At 43.0% G+C, this 20389-nt stretch overlaps 1 protein-coding gene across 11 annotated transcripts in view; it reads right to left on the bottom strand.

Annotated features, from left to right (window-relative positions):
• ZNF711 (zinc finger protein 711) overlaps positions 1 to 20389 on the bottom strand; it is a 102439-nt gene that overhangs the window by 69232 nt on the left and 12818 nt on the right. For 4 of the 11 annotated variants that reach the window (XM_072627149.1, XM_072627151.1, XM_072627174.1 and 1 more), the window contains exon 1: positions 11545 to 11640. The exons of 6 other annotated variants lie outside the window; for them this stretch is intronic. In XM_072627149.1, coding sequence (XP_072483250.1) covers positions 11545 to 11547 — 3 coding nt within the window. In that variant the 5' untranslated portion in view covers positions 11548 to 11640. Of the gene's footprint in view, positions 1 to 11544; positions 11641 to 20389 lie in introns of those variants that run through there. One more of the 11 variants, XM_072627177.1, reaches the window with a different exon arrangement.

Genomic DNA, 20389 nt, shown 5'->3' with positions numbered 1-20389 from the left:
TTATTCTTATAGGATCATAGATCTAGAAATAGAAGAGAACTTAGAGACCATTAATAGAACTTACTCATTTTATAGATAAGAAAACTGAGACTGACTGATGGTAAGTGACTTGCCCAGAGAAATACAAGTATTAAGAGACTAAGGCAGAATTCAAACTCATGACTTTCTGTCTTCAGGCCCAGTACCCTATATACTGTTCTATCTAGTGGCTTAATAATATTATAGGGTTGCAAATTATGGAATGTTACCATTTCCATAGAATTATATGTGATTTTCCCAAAGGGCAAAAGAGAGACAAGAGTGTATGATTACTCACAGAGAATTTTACATTGGTGCAGGAGTTATTATCCAAAAGATGTCTGACCAGAAAATGGAGGCCAGGCTAGAAGCCAGGGCAAGAGGGCAACTGGCGGACCACCTTTATGCTTCATTAGTTACCTTGCAAGGTCACAAGATCTAGAAGGCGGCTCAGCATGTTCAGTGGCCCCAGAGGTATACTAGTAAGTATTTAAAAGCTAACTGTTTGGCAAAAAATGTACTCAGGATACATTTAAATTTAAGCTGTGTTATCAATATTTTCGTCATAATTTTTTGAAGTCTAGACAATCAACAAAAAAGAAATCAAGCCCTGATTTGGAGCATTTCCCAATTCCTGAAGTATAAATGCTCACACTGAAAATTTAATCACCAGCTCAATTAGCCCAGAGTCCTTCGAAGTTGGCTCCACCAGCACCCCCCTGGCTGGACTCTACCCTGCAGAAGACTTGTTCCCATGGACAAAGAGCCTCACAGTATGCAAAGGCAAGGCTGGGGTGGGATCTGTCACTTTGGAGGGATTGTTTATATTGATGAGAGGCAGCTTTCCTCCCAGCCTCAAACAACTCCCCTTATTTACTTTGAACATGCTTACGTAGGAACGTGCTATTGCCCTAGAAAGACTAGAAACCCCCTTGAGAGCAGGAGCTATTTTATCTTTGTCTCCCCAATGCCTGGCATATAGTAGGCACTTAGTAAATGCTTGTGTGTTGATTAATTAATCCACTGAAGTAATGAAGTTGGTCGAATATGGTATACTCAACTCCCTCTCCTTCCACCCCCACGTAACAGTACAACCACCATAATGATAATAGTATTGCACAAGTTTTGTCTCATTCATCCTCACCACAATCGTGGGAGCAGGTGTTATTATTATGTCTTGTCCAAAGTGACCCAGTTAGTAAGGATTTGAGGCAGGATTTGAACTCAGGTCCTCCTGACTCCTGGCCCAGTACTCTATGATATCACCTACCTGCCCCAATATTTTCCAATATAACTACAGGGTTCCCATATGGAGATCAAGTGCGATAAAAGGAAAGTGGTGGCCAATCTGTAATTCTCTGCTCTAGAGTATTGTGCCAGTCACAAAAAGACTTTTTCCATTTGTGCCAATAGTGGTTAACACAAATCTGCCTTCAGCTGTACCGTAAATTGCTGAACACTGATGTCCTTGACTTGAATTCTGTGGCCAAGTCTGGCAACAAAGGTCCTCCCCTCCCCTTTTCATACTGTTTTTTAATACTCCCTGCACTGGTCAGTGAGACTTCTGGGCAAGTGTGGAATCCACAATGGAAAACTATCCCCATAAATCTACAGTAAAACGATGTAAGAAACTTAAAACCCCCCATTGTGGGTATAACTGAAAACACACCAGGGCAGTATCACATACAATAAAACCTTAAAATTGGCAGTTAAAATCAGGAAAATTGAGCGAAAATTCCCTTACTAAATCCATGTTTATTAGCATTCTTCCTGAAAGCTACATTTTTAAATTCTCTCTAGCTACGAAGTGCCAAAGCATAATGAGATTAGGCATTTTAAAACAGTCTGCAACATTTCATAGTCCCATCTAAAGGAAGTGGATGAGAGAGAGTGAGTGAGTGAGCGAGTGAATGCATAAAGCTTCATTAAAGCACTTTCACCTCTCTTGGGTACTATTTAGTATCCTGAAACAGTACCCTGAGGCACTGGGGTATCGGAGAGGCCAGAAAGGATGAATACAGCTGCCAAAGGTGTCTCCTTTACAAACAGGGAGTAATTGAAGCTGGGAGAGAATCTGACTCCTGTTTCCCACAGGTTTTCGGTTGGCAGTTAGAACGTTAGTTCACGCATCATTTCTGCCAATAAGGGATTCCATGGCAGGCGAGAAGCATCAAAGTACAGAAATGGGCTCCGGATTGGAAGTCCGGACGCCTATGTCCTCGCTCTTGCTCTGGAACTGACTAATGTGACTTGGGACAAAGTACTGCATGTCTCTCACTATTACTTTCCACGTCTGGAATGTACTTTCTAGGATTGTTATAAGGATAAAAGGGAAAAAATGTATAAGAAAATGTTTTGGGAAGTTTAAAATGCTAAGTAAGTGACAATATTATCATTCTCTATAACTATTTGCCTTTCTTGTTAAAATATGTCTTTTGGCTCAAGAGGTTTGGAAGGAAGAGGTGGGGTTGGAAGAACATAGCATTTAGAGTCAGAATGACCTGGGTTCGAATCCCTGCTTTGCTGCTCAGCGCACGTGGTGAACTTGGGCATGTCACTACCTTTCAGGACCTCATTTATAAAATAAAGGGGTTGGATTCGTTGATCTCTAAGGTGTCTTCCAGCTCTAAAGCTGTGATATTTTCGAGTGGAGAGGAGGTCTGGGATACTGACTTGCAGAAGACTCAAAGCCTTTATCTCTTTCTCTCTGTGGAATGCACAAGCTTACAAATTAAGTGTCTTACCTCAATGCTCATCCCCAAAGTACAAGCAAATTCCAGATTCTAGTCTTTGCGGGCATTCAATTTTCGTGCTGAAGACACGAATACAGCAAGCAACTGAATCCCTTTAGCAATGCCTACATGCCAATGAAAGTCAGAAATCGCAGCTTGAAACTACTATGCCTACCCTTTTTGGAAAGCATATTTGGTTCACTTCTAAGTAGGAAAAAATACATCCTTTGACTTAAGATAGTGGGAAAGAAAACATCAACCCTGACCTATTTAGGAAAAAGGAGAGAAGGTACAGGAACAATCCGGGGCTCGAAATTCTTCCTCTTAAATTCTGTCCCCAAATTTGACTAGGCCCCAGAAACTTGGCCTTTCAAGTCCTGGCCCTGGCACTATAAGTGTTTCCAAAATAATAAGGATAAGGTCCAGCTGCATCTCTGAGGTCTCACACCAGCCTGAGAACAGCACAGGAATATCTGTAACAAGGCTACAACTCTCAGCTGCTGCCAAGGCTCAATTACCCAGTGACCGGACCATATTGTGCCGAGATCATAAGCTTGGTTTCTGGAGGTCAGCACACCACTGTGCTGGAGATTTTTTTTTTTATTTGAGAAGAAACATATGGCCACAGCTGAGGCTGAGAAAGTTAGTATCCTTGCCAAAGGAATTGTGATAACAGCCATGGCTATGCCTATAATAGCGGCCCTCAGTAACATTTGGAATAATAGCACTCGACCAGATGTTAACACATGTCACACGGTTTGCACTGGGTTCTAATTTCTTTGGGAGAACAGATTCATTATATTGGATGACCCATAATTCTCTCTCAATCTATAGATTTCCCTCTCAAAGACCATACTGGTACAGCAACTTATGAAATCTAAGGCATGTCCCAGAGTTTTCAAATCTTTGAGTTGGCCAGGGCTTCAGCAGCCATCTAGTTGAATCCAGACCTAACAAGAATCCCCTATTTGAATTCCCCAACAAGGGGTCATTCAGCCTTTGCTGGAAGACCTCCAATCCTAGGGCAGCTACTCTCTCCAAAGGCACCCACTGCACTTTTGGAGAGCTGTAACTGTTAGAATGCTTTTCCCAATATCCGATCAAAATCTGTCTTGGCCACTTCCACCAAGTTCTGCCCTCTGGGGTCAAATTCGATGAGGCTAATCCGTCTTCTGCATGACAGCCCTTCAAAACCCTTGGCTATGACTACCAGGTTTCCCCTTCCAGCTTCTCTTGTCCAGGTTAAGCAGCCCCAATTCCTTCATTCAGTCCTCATCTAGCATGATCCCTCATTATCCTGGTTGCCTTCCTCTGTATAACCTCCTGCTTATCAACCTTTCAAAAATGTGATGCCCAGAAAGGAACATAAGGGTCTAGAAGTGGTCGGACCAGTATAGTATGTTGGGACTATCACTTTTTTTTCCCACAGGACATCAGGCCTCTCTCAGTACAACTCACAATCCATCACATTAGCTATTTTGGCTTCTCTATCTCTTCCATCTTCTGACTTTTATCAAAATTGCAGCCCATTCAAACCCCTGGATCTTTTGCAGAGATGAATTACTGTTTAGCCAAGCATCTGGTTTTCAGGGTGACGAGGTGGTGCCATAGTGCACAGAGCACTGGGCTTGTAGTCAGGAAGATTCATCTTCCCGAGTTCAAATCTGGCCTCAGACCCTTCCTAGCTGTGTGATCCTAGGCAAGCCACTTCAGCCTGTCTGCCTCAGTTTCCTCAACAGTAAAATGAGCTGGAGAAGGAAATGGCAAACCATTCCAGGATCTTTGTCAAGAGAACCCCAAATGGGGTCATGAAGAGTCAGACACAACTGAAATGACCTAACAACAGCAAAATCTCTTCCGTCTCTTACTTGCAAAGATGATTTTTGAACCTGAGTTTAAAACTTTCCCCCTACTAAACTGGGTCTCTTTTCAGCTGCCCTACCATTATCCCCCAACAAGCTCCTTAGAGATCTTGTTTGCCATCTCCTGTATTGGCTATCCTTGTCACTGCAAGAAGAGCCCACATGTTACATTTGCTTCAGCTCCTCTGCCAGACCTCTGGGTTTATACAGTGCAATGAGCTTAGTTTGTTGGATTTGGGGCTTAGGAAAGGCAGTTTCCTGTTTTACGATCCCAACGTATACTTGTTTTTCTTTCCTCCATAGCTTCTTGTGATCGCACTACAGAGTGAGAAAGCTTACTCAATGAGGTCCAGTGCTACAATAATTTTATGAAATAGCAGAGTGCTTGGTCAGCTAACTAGAATTTGTTCACTATTATATCTCTAGTTGTGTATGTCATGGAGTGGCTACTTTCTAAAACGTGTCCACATTCCTATCAGTTATACATTACATAGACCGACATAGATTTAAGACATTTTATTAACTTATATTCAAAGGCTCATGGGCTAGTGAATCCTCCTAGCAACATTCCCATGCCTGTTCGTCTAATACTTGGTGGTGTTATGCTGCCAGCTGGATTAATTCCCATGAAAAACAGGCCTCGTGCCCTGATCCCACTGGGTTGGATGCCAACTTCTATGGATTATCCAGCTGCAGATAACCATGTGTTGATTACATTCTAATTATGATGTTCATCACTATTATTTTATGCTTTAAAATACTGGACCATACTCTGATTTGAAGAAGAAAAATAAAGGCTGGGTCTGGAGATGACACACGTTTTTAACTGGAGAAGGGAATACATGGGACATGTAGGAAGACTACTATGCTCAATATTATGATGCTTCGATGGATCTTTGATCTCCATCAATGGGCGTATGCCCTCCAGTGATGCATCTGTGTACAAGAAGCATCTAAATTTGAGAAGGGACTTTTCTAAAATTCCTGTTTCTCATTTAAGCCTAGGTTAGTGGGGAAAGGAAATGGGATTCCAATAACAGAATGAGTGTGAGTGTGTTCGTCCTTCATCACCAAAGAAGACCATGCCATCAGAGAAATAATGACATGACTTGCACTTGACTTTGTTTTGAGTGAGGGAGGGCTATGCAGGTCACCAGCTTCACTTCTCCTCCAGAGCCATCTGAATCCAGTGACCAGATATTCATCAGGATGACTGGAGATGGCCCAGGATGAGGCAATTGGAGTTAAGTGACTTGCCCAAGGTCATCTGAGGTGAGATTTGAAATCAGGTCCAATGCCTGCACTGGTATTCTATACCCTGCACCACCTAGCTGCCCCCATTAACAGAATGACAGGATCTTTGGATCAGAGAGCCAGAGGTCAATTTCTGTTTGCATCCCACTTTCTAAAACATGGGATGTTCAGGTTGACATTAAGCACTCTGACCACACTGTAAGGTCAGCAGTCCTCTAGCTGTACAACCGTACAATATCCATATTACAGTGAGACAAACCAGTTGGAGGGTTTCATAACCTTAGGCAAGGAATGCCTACCTGTGCTTGATTTCTGAGAATCCTTGTGTGTAGTTCAAGGGATGATGTGCAAGTTAGCATTGATATCCCAGAAGCTCTCATGGGTAGGCCTGTGGGTAGGGTGGGCTAAAATATCCCCAATTCAGTTTCCCTTTTGTGGTACAAATTTCTATGATTAAAGTCTAGACTTGATTTGTTCAGAGCACATGTAGAATTTGGTCAAAGTCAAGGCTAGAATAGGATGGTAACATGGTAATACAACAATAGCTATTGTCTGCCCTGCTGCCTCGGTGGGCTGGAACCAGGTATATCAAGAAGGAAAGCAGTGGGAAATCCCCAGGAGGATAGTGGCAATGTTCTCCACATACAGAGTTTTGAAGAAACCCAACCTGAAACAGTCTAGCTCTAGTTTTTCTTATTGGGTGATGTAGATTCCAGCAAGAATGAACTGGTGGACTGCCTATTAATTCTATATGACTGAGGAAATATAGAACTGAAAGTGTCCTGGCCAAGTTGGTGGCTATTACTTGTAGCTTTAATTACACTAAAGGAGCTGAGACTGTGAAAAAAAGGAAGGTCATGGAGATGTGACAAGTACTTTAATCCTCTGTCTTCTGAGGCCATGGTCATCTTCTCTCTTTTTCATCACCTCCTAATTACTGAAGACCTATTCAGACCACAGCACCATCCTAGGCATGGTGGAGATTTACAATAGGATAATGCTTGCCTCCTCCCCATTTAAGGGCTGGGCCCTCCAGAAAAAGGAAAAATAGGTATTTTCTCTGAAGGTCTTTGTAATGTACCTCCCTTTTGCATGTACATGCAACTTCCAGAAACATAACTCTGCATAAAACAAATTTATCGCCACAGTTAATTACTATTAATAACCTCTTTTGGTTTAGATGCCCCTCTCTTGTAATCTCCACTATTTTTGCCCCTGGAAATAAACCACATGCCTACCTCCTCCCATTTTCCAACCCCACCTCCCTGCAATCTGTACTTATATACTCTTATTAAAAAAATGCTCACTCGGCTGAAAATACAGTAGTTACATTTTCTGTGGAAGGCATGAAAAATAGGCTACTATACTCCTCCAAGATTAGAACATATTTTTGGCACTGATACGTGTATGCTATGTCCAAATGCTTTCCGGTGCACTACATTTTACAAGCAAGAAAGGTACCAACTTATTTCCAAAGAGACAGTAAATGGTAAAATATGCTAAAAATCTAGCAGAGAACTTTGCTGCCTCCCAATACTTCTTAGGTGAGCAAGCTAGACACTCTTTAAATTCTGGGCTATTTTATTTCCTTTTTATTTTAACAGTTTGAGACTTGGAGTTTAGCAATTTTCAGAAGAATTCTGAGGTTTAGAAAGTTTGAAATAGCAGTTTGATTTATCTGAGGGTGGGAACCACATTTTGAATTAGTCTTAAATTCTCATGGATCTCAACCAAATGGCTGAAGAATGCATGTATGCACGTGGTCCAGATCATGATGTGTAAGTTGGACACACATCACAGGCTGCTGAGTTAGTACATTAGGACATATATCTTGGACACTTGCAGCAGATGGACAATGATATAAGCCCAGAATGGAGGATGAGGGGGAGGAGAAGGAGGAGGAGGAGGAGGAGGAGGAGGAGGATGAGGATGAGGACGAGGATGAGGAGGAGAAGAAAGAAGGAGAAAAGGAGGCTGGATTCTTCTGGGGAAATCACATAGAATTTTCAGTGATCCCAAGCTGCTGAGTGCTGCAAAAAACATTTGCTTAACCCCCCAATTTCCCTTCCAATGCTGTATGGTCCTAACTCATGGAACACTGAGATCTCAGAAGACCCAAAGGGTAATGGAAAAAATGTATGTTGGCTCTAACTAAGCTGCAGCATATTAGCAACGATGACTTGTGCTCAAGAAGTGACGTAAAGGCTATAATCAAGGACACATATAGGCAGAAAAAGGGGTGAGGGTAGAATAACAGCCCAGAGCTCTCCACCGGCATGCATGAAATTGAAAACTAACTAGGAGGAGGCTTTAAGCACACTGTGCAGGTTCAAAAATCAAAGGCTGAACTCAAATGTATGGGATAAAAGCTGCATGGGTTAAGGCAGTACTCCCCTTGATGAGACACAGATGCAAGGAAATATCAGAAGCTAAGTTTAAATTCCCCAATTGTTTTTAGCATTCACCATTAGTAACAATCCTATCTCTTACCTCCATATCTTGCACTGGTTGCCCTCATGCCTGGAATAGACTCTCTCTTTACCTCTGGCTCCTTCCTAGCAGGCTCAGCTCAGATGCCCTCTGCTATGGGCAGCCTACCCTGACCCCGCCCCTCCCTGCTTAATATTTCCTCCTTCTCCACCTCCTTTCCTCTCCCCCTCCCCCAATTTTCATGCATTTATTTAGTTATTTAAGATACTTGGGTGCTGTGTCTCTCCCTCTGAATGAATATAAGCATCTGGAGGACATGCTACTTTCCAGACAATGCCTTGCCTCAATCTAGTGGGCGCATAATGGATGCTTGTGACACAGAATCACCAAGTTCCGTCCCCTCCTTTGAACACTTTCGGCTGGCTGCTTTGCCATGGTCTGCTCTGAAAGCCCTCTCCAGTTTCTCGTCCCACCTGCCCTGCCTGTCCGTCGCCCAAACAATTCCTTGAGGCAGGTGGAATGCATCGTTCTCCTCACCTCACACATGTGAAGTGATGTGACCATGGTCACAGAGAATACTATAGCTCATTACTTTTAACTGCTGGCTCATCATCCTCTGCCTCCAAAAAACAAAGCAGAGAATTTCGTGGCTGGTTTTCCAGAGCTCTGGTCTTTGCTTTTAGAACTAAAGAGAAGAGACCGATGGGTACATGATATGGAGAAAAGACCCCATCCCCACCACACTGAAGGCTGCCTAGATTCCAGTCATTCTTGATAGTGGGAGTGCTTGGCAGAAGCGGGGTAGGGGGGTGAATCTCAGGCTCAAGGCACACAGAGTCTCTAGTTTCATCTCTGAGCTGCACCAAGCACCCAGTCTCAGGGGAACTCTTCTGATCGAAGGATGGCTCAGCTTCCAGGCTACTCTGAAATTCACAATATTGCCAAATTTCTCCCAGGCCTGGGCCATACTAACCTGGGTACAGGGCATAAGGAGAGAAACAAACCTTTTCTCAGACATTTACTTGGGTGAATGCTGGGCTCCAGAAGGGACAAGATATTATGCTCTTTTATACTCAGTGACTCTCCCTTTTCCCTTTCAGGTCAGCTATTTCACCAAATGACCAATTTCACTCTTGCTTAGTGCTTTTTATGAACTTGGTCAGCCCCAGCTCTGATCTCTTCACTGTATATCACATTTAATGTCTCTGAGAGCAAGGAAGGATTATTACAATTCACTATAAGCTTTGCGGAGAAAGTCTACAACTGTATTTCTCAGGGTATGAAGAAATATCTCCAGACCTAGAAGGGAGAGACTTAAATGCCTGAGGTGCACTAGATAGCTAAGTGATGAAATTTGGGATTGGAAAAATTGGGTCAGAGGATCATAAGCAAAGAGGAGCTGCTTCACTGTTAATCAGCAGGCTGGCTTTGCATCCTCTAGACGGTGGTCTCCTGCCCCAGCCCCTTCCCACCTCACTCTAATTAGAATGAAAGCAAATTTGTAACAAAAAAATTTACACAGCTTATGGAGGGTTGACACTGGCTGTGAAAAAACCTATTATTCTTTGCAAGATTACACAGACTAAGAAGGGGAGAGAGAGACAGAACGGCCTACACCTCTGTAAGACAGATAAAACACAGCACACTTGAGGGATGCTAGCACAAGACATTCACTCTTGATTTGGTCAGATAGGAAAGACACTAAAAAGGGGTTAATAATTTCACTTTAGTCTAGTTTTCTCAGAGGAGGACTGCTGATAATGGGAGCCCCAACTCCTACAGCATTCCCTAATCACCCTTTTCACAGGGGCCAATGAGAAGGGGGGTGGGGGCAACTACCCTTATGTCTTGATGGGGTCAATTGAGACAGGTACAACTTGTGCTTCCCCTAAAATCCCCCTCAAGCCTCAATGGGGGCCAGTTGAGGCAAACACAGAATCCCCCCTGCCCAAGCCTTGATAAGGGGCCGATCAAGGCACACACATCATTCCAGCTTGTGCACTCCATCCTAAGGGATTCCCCCAAGCCTCAATGGGGGCCAGTTGAGACACACACAGCATTTGTACATTCAACCCGAAGGGTTCCCCACTGACTATCTAGTGACCACCTGTTTTATAGGCCAACAGACAAAGGCGGCAGATTGCCAGCAATAGCCTCACAAGTTTACATCACCTCATTCCTGTACGTCACTGCCCAGCCGCAGTGGATGTTTATGTTATTTACCATTATATAACTGTGCAAGCATGGTTCAAGCATATTTTGAACCATAACTGGGAACTCATATCTAGTACTTAGGAATGGCTGATTGTTATGACTATGGATCTTGGGAACCTGAACTCTGAGAAATAACAAAAATTCACTTTACATACACTAAAATCCACCTTACTTACACTAAAATCCACCTTACATACACTCAGACACCTGGGTTCAAGTGCTGCCTTTGACATACGCTAGTTGTGTGAACCTGGGTGATCACCCACAGGTCCAGTCTCCATCCTAGGAATGGGGAAAAGCCCAAAACAACCAAAATGGCAGAAGCCTTTTTAGATGATTCAAAAGTGGATCCAATGAACATTAGGGAAAACGGAAATGAGAGGCAACAGGACATAATGGATTGAGGTCCAGCCTTAGAATCAAGTTCAAATCCTGCCTCAACACACATGCTGGCCATATGAGCAAGGCATTTAATGTCTCTGTATCCCCAGGCAAGCCTCTAAGGTACAGTTTACAAATCTGCATTGGTGCAAAGAGTTCCAATACTAGGTAATTCTTCCCAACACAGATGAAATAGCAACTATCTCCCCTCAACACCACCCCCTTTCTTTCCCCACCACAAAAAAAAAGGGAAAAGAGTAAATAGAGAAATCCTGGTTGGCCCATTAAATTCTCACCAACCACTCCACAACATTGGGGGATATGGAAAACTTGGTCTTTGAAAATCTTACCTTCTCTGGCTTCTGTGATCTTTCTACATCTCTGAGAGTCCCTTCCCTTCCTCCTTTGTAGGTTTCATTCCTCCTACCCCTCAAAATGTGGGGGCTCTCCTTGTCCTTAGCCCTCTTCTCGCTGCATTCTCTCCCTTAGGGCTCTCATTTATTTCTGTGGCTTCGTTAACCACCCAAACGTGCACCTGTTCCTCTAAATTCTTTCTCAATTTCTTGCCCAACACCTCTTTTGTCCTATTGCCCATCCTGGGGAAAAGCCTTCCAAATGTTCTCTCTTATTCACTAAACAAAATAGTTACTCACCATATTGAGGGGCTTCAGGATCTGGCAGTCGCCTGCCGCTCACCAGACTTAATCTTCAACTACCCTCTTACTCATAGTTCTGCCAAGTGAGACTACGTGGTGTGGAGGAAAGAAGGCTGATTCTGGAGTCTGGAGAAACTTTGTTTCAAATTCTGTTTTGAAACGTATTGGCTGTATGCTAATGAGCACAACATTTAGCTTCACAGAAATGCAGCCTTCTCATCTATAAAACGGGGGAGGTTATATGTGTACTCCCACCCTCCCAAGGTGACTGGAAGGGGAAGTGTTTCTCAGACCTTGAAATACCAGAGCACTAGGAGTTGCTTCCTCATTATTCAAGGAGCACAGGCTTACTCTTAGCTACTTCTCATACCCTTTTCTCTTATTTACTTGACTAAGATACTCCCCCCACCAAGCCCCACTTATTGAATTCCTCCTCCCCTGAACTACTTTGTTGCCATCTCTTCCGGCAATTCTTCTCTGATCACCCCCTCCCCTGAACTCTTGTAGCATATAGTATCACTCTTCTGGCACACACCACCTGCTACCTGAGTCTAAGTGTCTAGAGGGACAGATTTGTCTTATTTTTTGGTTTCTGTCCCTATGACTTAGGCACCTCACAGCAACTCTGTGAAGTAGGTAGGACACACACTACCTGGCTTCATCCTTGGTAGGTATGTTTGAGGTACTGTGCCAAGCCCTAGGGACACACACACACACACACACACACACACACACACACACACACACACACACACACACCCCCTAAATGCGCACATGCACACACAGCCCCTGATCTCAAAAGAGCTTGCTTTCTAATCATGGAGACAACATACAATACATGGAAAGCTCTTTGACAGCAGAAAGACAATGTGTTACACAAGGTTGTTTCCCCAAAAGCTGTTAAAAACTGATGACCATGGGACTGGGAAGACAGTCTTATATCGGACAGGGAATTGGTTTAGGGATAGGAATTGGATAAACAGACCCTTCTCTCAATGAAGAAATACTAAGTGTGGAATTCGGGGGTGGGGGAGAAAGAGAGGGATACTAGCGCCAGTCTAACTGAATACATTTGCAACAATGATCTAGAAGATCAGTGTTGAGTATACAAGTGAATAGTGAAATCTTTACTAGCCTGAATCATGGGACAGAGCCACTCTCCAGCTACAGGACTTTGACCCTCACTTTCTTCCTCTTTCAAGTGAGAGAATTGTATTAAGAGTTTCTAAGTCTCTGTCAGTTTTATGGTAGCTCTTCCCATAATGAAATATGAAGCTCATAGAGATAAGAAGTAAGGTAATCTCCCAAAGGGCCTTATCTTCAGGGTGGGCAAGTGTAAAATCTGTAATTAAGGAACAACCTGAACCTTATTAAGAAGAAGAAAGCCAAGGTGGTCAAGTGGTTAAAGAGCCAGTCTAAGCATGAAATTCTGAGATGGAACCTCCCCTTCCCTTTCCTCCTCCCACCCCCAACTCCCTATCCCATACTACTATATGGCCCAGGCTCAGTCATATAACTACTCAGTGCTCACAATGAACTCTAAGACTGTTAAATTGCAGAGTAGGTGCTAATCTATACTGGTAAAGAGAGTCTCTTCACTGGGTGTTTTCTGCATTAATGAAATCACAGGACCAAAAGAAAATGTATAGGAAAGCATGCACCAAGCTATTGGTTACAACCCAGGAAATGAACCTGAGTCAGGTCAACTGGACTCTGAAGATGTTACCCATAGGCTAGTGCTGCTGGCCCCAAAGTCAGAAATACAAGAGGGATATGGGCCTACCCTGGTACAAAAAGCTCTTTCTGAAAGCCACTGTGGGGCCAATCTGCCACTGCCAGGCCTTTCCAGAGATGTGGGTCAAGGAAGATGTAAGACTGGGAACCTAGTACAACTGTTTCCCTAGCTAGAAGCAAGCAAGAACTTACTGTTTCATGCTAGAACCTCCTCCATGAAAAGAGAACATCATGGATTTTTTTACTGAAACTGTCGGAGGGTGATCCAGGTGGGGCATTAATCCAATATTTCCCATATTCCTTACGTACTAGTTATTTGTCTTAGTACTTGGTCACTGCTGTGTACATTTGGGTAAGGAGGTTTCTTGAGGGGTAATTTAGTATTTCTAGGCCCTTTACTAGCTATGTGACCCTGGGCAAGTCACTTAAGTGCTGTCTGCCTCAGTTTCCTCAATTGGGTCGCTGGAAGGATCAAATGAGATAATATTGGTAAAGTGCTATGTATGATATATTAGCTGTTGTCCTCATAGTTAGTGTTCTTATTATTACTAGACCAGTTTGGTTAAATGTTTCTGGTAAGGGACTGTTTCACTTTTGTCTTTTTCTCTAGTACAGTTCCTGGCACACAGCAGGCACTTCATAAGTGCTTGTGAATTACGACAGGCATCCAATTTGCTTTCACTGTTTTTGCTACCACAGAAAAGGCTGCTATCAAAATTGTGGCATAGATGAGAGCTTTCTTTTCATCTTTCACTTCCTTTAGGTAGATGCCTAGGAATGAGACTGCCTGAATTAAAGGGTCAGAGTTCACCACACTTGAAAGAATGTCATGGTCTTAGACAAATAACTTCCCCTCTCTGGGCTAAAGTTTCCTCTCTCAAACTGGAATGGACTAACTGATCTCTGAGGTGTCTTCCAGTTCTAACATTCCATGATTTAATGACTGAAGGAGTAACCTTTCCCTTCCCTTACCCAAAATCCTTTTGCCCCTCCATGGTTCAGCTTAAGTTTCAACTTTGCCACGAAGTTAGTTCCACAAAGAGCCGTGGCTCCTTGTTGGCTCGTCTTTCTTGTGAACTTATACCAGATTCCAAGAGTCTTGGCCCAAGACCACCCAACTGAACACAATTCCTTGGTGCTCCTATCTCTATCATTTTAACTGTGTTGCTCCCATTTGCCCAACTAGATTGCCAACTACCCAGGCTTAAGGACCTTGGCTTGTTGCCTTTTAACACTGTAAGACCTCCATATATTCTTAGCGACTGAGTGATTCTCACTGGTAAAAGATCTTCCTAGTGACCCAAGCATTTGCTACATTTTTCTCCAAATAGCTGGGCAGCAAGTGATACTGGCCATATAGTGAGAGGAATAAAGCAGGCTTTTTCTCTTTTCCCAAAGGTCACTTTTTTAAGAAAGAAAAGGCATTGTAAACTATCATAGGTTTTCAAGGACACAAGGAAGGTGAGACACTGCCATCTACTGATAAGAATAATTCTAATCAGGTTCCCACTAAATTTCTCTTAGGAGAGAGACATAGGATGAAATACACTGTCCATTAAAATATAAATTTCTAAAGAGTCAAACAGTAACTCTGGGGAAAATCAGCACAAACAGAATAAATTAAAAGTAAAAGACAAAATAAGCTGAGAAATATGGAAATGGAACTCTTTTTTGTCACATGGTCCAGTGGCAGGATCTAGTCTCAGTTCTGCCAGTAGTTCTGTGACCTTGGACAAGTCACTTTACTTTTGTGGATCTCAGTTGCCTCATGTGTAAAATGATAGGGCTGAACTACTCCCATCTACCTCTGATATTCGTGTTAATATATCGTGTCATAGTGGTCTTCTTGGCTTTTCATGTTCTTAGTCTCTATATTGAAAAACTAACCATCCCTTACTGCAATAAACTCAGTTAACCAATCAACAAACATACTAATCACTACCTGCCAGATCTGGAGGTCATCTTAATAGAGATGATAATTAAATACATGGGAGCTTATGAGGTCAGAGGGCCCAGGCTAGAGCCTTGGGGCCCATCCCCCACCCCCCCCCACCCCCCCACCCCCCCCCCCCCCGGTCAACTCAAGGGGCATGACATAGATGATGATGATCCACTGAAGGAGACTGAGAAGGATGGGTCCACTAGGTATGTCATGAAAACAGAGAGGAGGAATGTCCGAGAGGAGAGAATGGCAAACACTATTAGGTAATGAAATGTTCGCTATTGCACTATTATATAGTAATTGCCATTCTAGGAAATATTCAAAATGGCAGTCCTATCCATTAAAGCAATTCCTCCTTCTCTGTAGTTAAGACCTTGGCCTCAAATCCAGAAGTTTCAATTCTAGTCCGGACTCCTCTATGAACTTCCAGTGTTACTTTAAAAGTCACTTGACCTCTTCATGACTTGCTCCTCTCATCTATGATATGTTTGCTGTCCTTGTTCTCAAAGAGGACCAAAATGACATCACCATGATAAAGTGAAGTTTCACTGTGTCCGACTGTGGCTGATCAGACCAAAACAAGCTTGGAATGCTCTATCACAGGTTGGGCACAGATAGTCCGTGTAAATATTTGGGGTGGCTACTCCAAATTTGTGCATCCTATGTTTCCTTTGTGCTGTTTCAATTCTGCTTTGCTCACAGAGCACAGTACCCTTTCTGATGTGGGCATACCATGCTGAGAGGTCCTGTGCTAGTGTCTCCCATGTTACATAGACAATCCAAAGTTCTTGAGAGAGACCTTGAGAGTGTCCTTGTATAGCTTCTTCTGACCACCATGTGATCACCTGCCCCATGCGAGTTCTCCATAAAATAGTCTTTTTGGCAAGTGTACATTTTGCATTCAAACAACATGGCCAGCCCATCAGAGTTCTGCTCTCTGAAGCATAGTTTGAATGCTTGGCAGTTCATTTGAGCAAGCACCTCAGTGTCTGGTATCTTATCCTGCCAGGTGATCTTCAGAATCTTCCTAAGACGGTTCAAATGGAAGCGATTCAGTTTCCTGGCACTAGTAGACTGTCCACTTTTCACAGGCATACAACAATGAGGTCAGCACAACAGCTCTGTAGACTTTCAGTTTGGTAGTCCGTCTAATATCTCTTCTCTCTCAAACACTGAGCTAGCTCTGGCAATGCGTGCATCAACCTCATTGTCAATGTGTACATCCCTGGAAAGTACACTACCAAGGTAAGTGAACTTATCCACAGCATTCAAAACATCTCTATTTGTTCCATGTATAGATGGTGTGATTGTGGCTGATGGATCACCTGTGTTTTCTTGGTGTTAATTATTAGGCCAAAATGAGCACAGGCAGCAAAGAATTGATCCATACTTTGTTGCATCTCAGCGTCAGAGGCTGCACTGAGTGCACAATCATCTGCAAACAGAAAATCGTGCACCAACACTCCCTCCACTTTGGTCTTGGCTTGTAGTCTTTTCAAATTGAAGAACTTACCATGTGTACAGTAGTTGACCTTGAGGCCGTGTTCATCCTTATTGAAAGCATTTGACAACATGGCTTAAAGCATCATGCTAAAAAGCATGGGAGCAAGCACACAGCTCTGTTTTGCCCCATCAATGACTACCCAGGCAAACATGCTATCATGAAATTGACGTAAAACGCTGATGAACTTCTCTGGGCAACCAAATTTTGACATAATTTTCCATAAGCCCTCATGACTAACAGTGTCAAAGGCCTTGGTCAGATCTACAAACATTGTGTACAGACCTCTGTTCTGCTCCTGGCATTTCTCCTGGAGTTGTCAGGCAGTAAACACCATATCAACTATTCCTTGGCCCTTTCTGAAGCTGCATTGGCTCTCAGGTAGATGACCATCTTCCAGGTGAAGGATCAGTCTATTAAGGAGGACTCTCACAAGAATCTTGCCAGTAATGACTAAGAGAGAGGCCCCTACTCCTCCCCACCCCCCGTGATCGTTGCAAGACAATCTATTCCCTTTACCTTTATAGAGATTGATAATGGACCCTTGGAGGATAACCTCCTCTTGCCATATAACCTGGAAAATTTCAGTCATCTTTTGTAGGAGCAATGGTCCCCCTACCTTGTAAATCTCAGCTGGAATAAAATCAGCACCAGGTGCTTTGCCACACGAAAGGAGCCTAATGGCACTCAAAACCTCTTCTTTGGTTGGAAGTTCAGCTAAGGAGGGATTGACTTCAACCTGAGGTAGTCAATGGTCTCAGCATTGATTGATGATGGTCTGTGGAGAACACTATGGAAGTGTTCAACCCATCTCTCTAGGATCATGTCCTTATTAGTAATCAATGTAACTCCATCAGCACTGAGTAGTTGTGATGCACCATAGGTTTTTGGTCCATAAATAGCTTTCAGGGAATCATAAAAGAGCTTTGGATTGTTACTATCAGCATAAAACTGAATTTCATCTGCCTTCTTACTGAGCCAGGAATCCTGCATCTCTCTAAGCTTTGCTTGTACTTTACTTTGGATGGAATTAAATGCTGCCTTCTTAGAGATGGATGAACTATTCTGCTGGTAAATCCTGTGAAGTTCTCACTTTTCATGTAGCAGCTTCTGTATTTCCCCATCATTTTCATCAAACCATTCTTGGTGTTTGTGAGTGTTCTGACCCAGATGAGCAAATGCAGGATTGTATACCAAATCTCTGAAAGCTGCCCACTCCTTTTCTACTGCATTGTTGCCAACTGTGTGTTGGTTCAATTTTACCTCCAAGTTAGCAACAAACTGTTCATGCTCAGAGAACAGCTCTAATTTGTTGACATTAATTCTTCTGGTAGTCATTTTGCCTTGGGGGCAGCACTTATGATGAATGCAAATATTTAGCTTAGAAAGGATAAGTCTATGATCAGTTCAGCACTCTGCACCACACATTGCCCTTGTCATTCTCACATCTTGTCTGTCTTTTCTCCTTACAATCACATAGTCTATTAGATGTCAATGTTTGCTGCAAGGGTGCATCCGTGAAGTTTTATTGTGTTTAGGTAAACAGAAAATGATGTTGGTGATGAGGTCATGTGATGCACAAGTCTTTAGCAGTAAATAACCGCTGTTGCTGTTTCCAACTCCATTCCTCCCTAGGACTTCCTGCCAAGTCTGGTATTCTGATCCTACTCTAGCATTAACGTTACCCAGAATTATAAGCTTGCCCTATTTTGGCACATTGAAGATAAAGGTCTCTAGGTCTTCATAAAATTTTTCTTTGACTCCATCAGGGTTTGTCATGGTGGGAGCATAGGGACTGATGATGGTGGCATGGAGTTTTCCTGCAAGTGGCAATCACATTGTCACAAGCCTGTCATTCACTCCTTTTGGCAGGCATACCAGCTTGCTGACTAGATTAGTTGGATTTAAGTGAGGCAGAGATGCACGAAGTCATCAGCCTCACTCATTCCTCCAGAGTCATCCTAGTCCAGTGGCAGGACAGAGTCAAGACCACTGGCGATGGCTCAGGATGCAGTGGATGACCTTAGCGTCTTTGACATCTAACCAAGCTCTGAGTGCTCCACGTAACCTGCTTCAGCTGCCTTCATGGCCACTGGAACAAATTGTTCTCATCCTCTCATTCCACCATAGGAACTCTTCACATGCTTGGGGTAAACACCCCCCTAACTCACCAATGGGTTTGAGATCCTTTGGTTACCCTCAACCTGGTTTGACCTGTCTGCCAAAATGGTTTACCAGGGTGTGGCCACTGCACATGCTGCAGCTTCTTGGAGCCACAGGTTAGAGTTGGATAGAACAGGCAGACACCAAAGGCAGCCATCACACCAAAGGTACTAGTCCTCCTTGAACACATCCTACATCCCTCTATGATATAAGAATGATACTGACCTATCTTCCTCTAAGGGTTGTGATTTGTTTGAATTATTGTATTTTAAAATTCATCGAAAGATATAAATGGTAATGATGTATCCCAGCAGAGAGAATCAGAATCTTAGAAGTGGAAGAAACCATAAGTCAAAGGTCATCTACTCAACTTGAAGGATGAACCACCTACCTCAACATCCTAGTATAAATTTTTGCCAAGTTATTTGGAGAAAACATGTAAAATGTGTGGCATATCTCCCCATTGGGAGGCATAGACATGGCAATGCCCTCCCTCCTTTGTCTCTTTTGCCTCCCCTACCACTCTCCCCCATTAGCATGGCTACTTCTTATAGTCCTTTAGAACACTTCTATCATTAAGCCCCTACAGAGGTCTCTTCCCTCTCCTCGAATGGAAAAAGAGGAGAAATTGCTAATTTCCTTGTCACTGAAAAAGTATTGAAAATACTGGACAGCTAGATGAAGACCCTAAAATCTAGAAAGAAAGCTTCGGTGTCTATGTATTCTGCATGCAGTAGTTACTTAATGTTTGTTAAATAAATGAATCGATGTGTGTGTGCCTGTGCATACATCTATGTGCATGCATGTAAACCTTTAATCACATCAATGTAGTGGAAAGAGAACTGGATTTGCAATCAGTGGGTGTGAATTCAAACGCTAGTTCTGCTGCTTACTACCCAATTGACCGTGGGCAGAGACACCTCACTTTTTTGGACTGCATTTTGTTCATCTATGAAATCATGGGGCTGAGTGATCTTTGAGGTCCTTTCCAGCTCTAAATCGATGATCCCATGTTCTCCATAAAGTAAACTGAGGTTTTCCCTATTGCAAGCTAAGTTGATTGGAATAAAGAAATTGGTCTACTATAAATGCTTGAAAACAAATGCTTACCGCCACTGTTTACAGAGTAATGGGGAAATGGTTTGCTCCATTCTGAAGATGGAGATTAAAAATGAGAAAATCTTTAGACAATAGGCATACAACAATGTTTGGCACTAACAGTTTAGTGCTAGGCCCATGACTTCCTTCTGGAGTCTTTGCCCTTTCCCTTTTCTTACGTGACCTTCTCCAACCATAGGTTCCTGAACATGAGCTTCTTTTGACTACTTCTTTCTACAAGCTTGAGGAATCTGACTACAGGCAAGAAAACATCACCTTGCTGGGGAGTAGTTTAGATACGAGTTGGAATAAGGAGATGGCCTCAACACTTAAACACGTGAATGATATAAACAGAAATTACTCTTTCAGTTACTTGGTACTGCCCAATAACAGCTCTGAAGGGA

Source organism: Notamacropus eugenii, chromosome X, assembly GCF_028372415.1.
Source record: "Notamacropus eugenii isolate mMacEug1 chromosome X, mMacEug1.pri_v2, whole genome shotgun sequence".
In the NCBI taxonomy this organism is placed as follows: Eukaryota; Metazoa; Chordata; class Mammalia; order Diprotodontia; family Macropodidae; genus Notamacropus; species Notamacropus eugenii.
The sequence above is the reverse complement of the archived record's forward strand: the minus strand, read 5'-3'. Positions and strand labels throughout refer to the sequence as shown.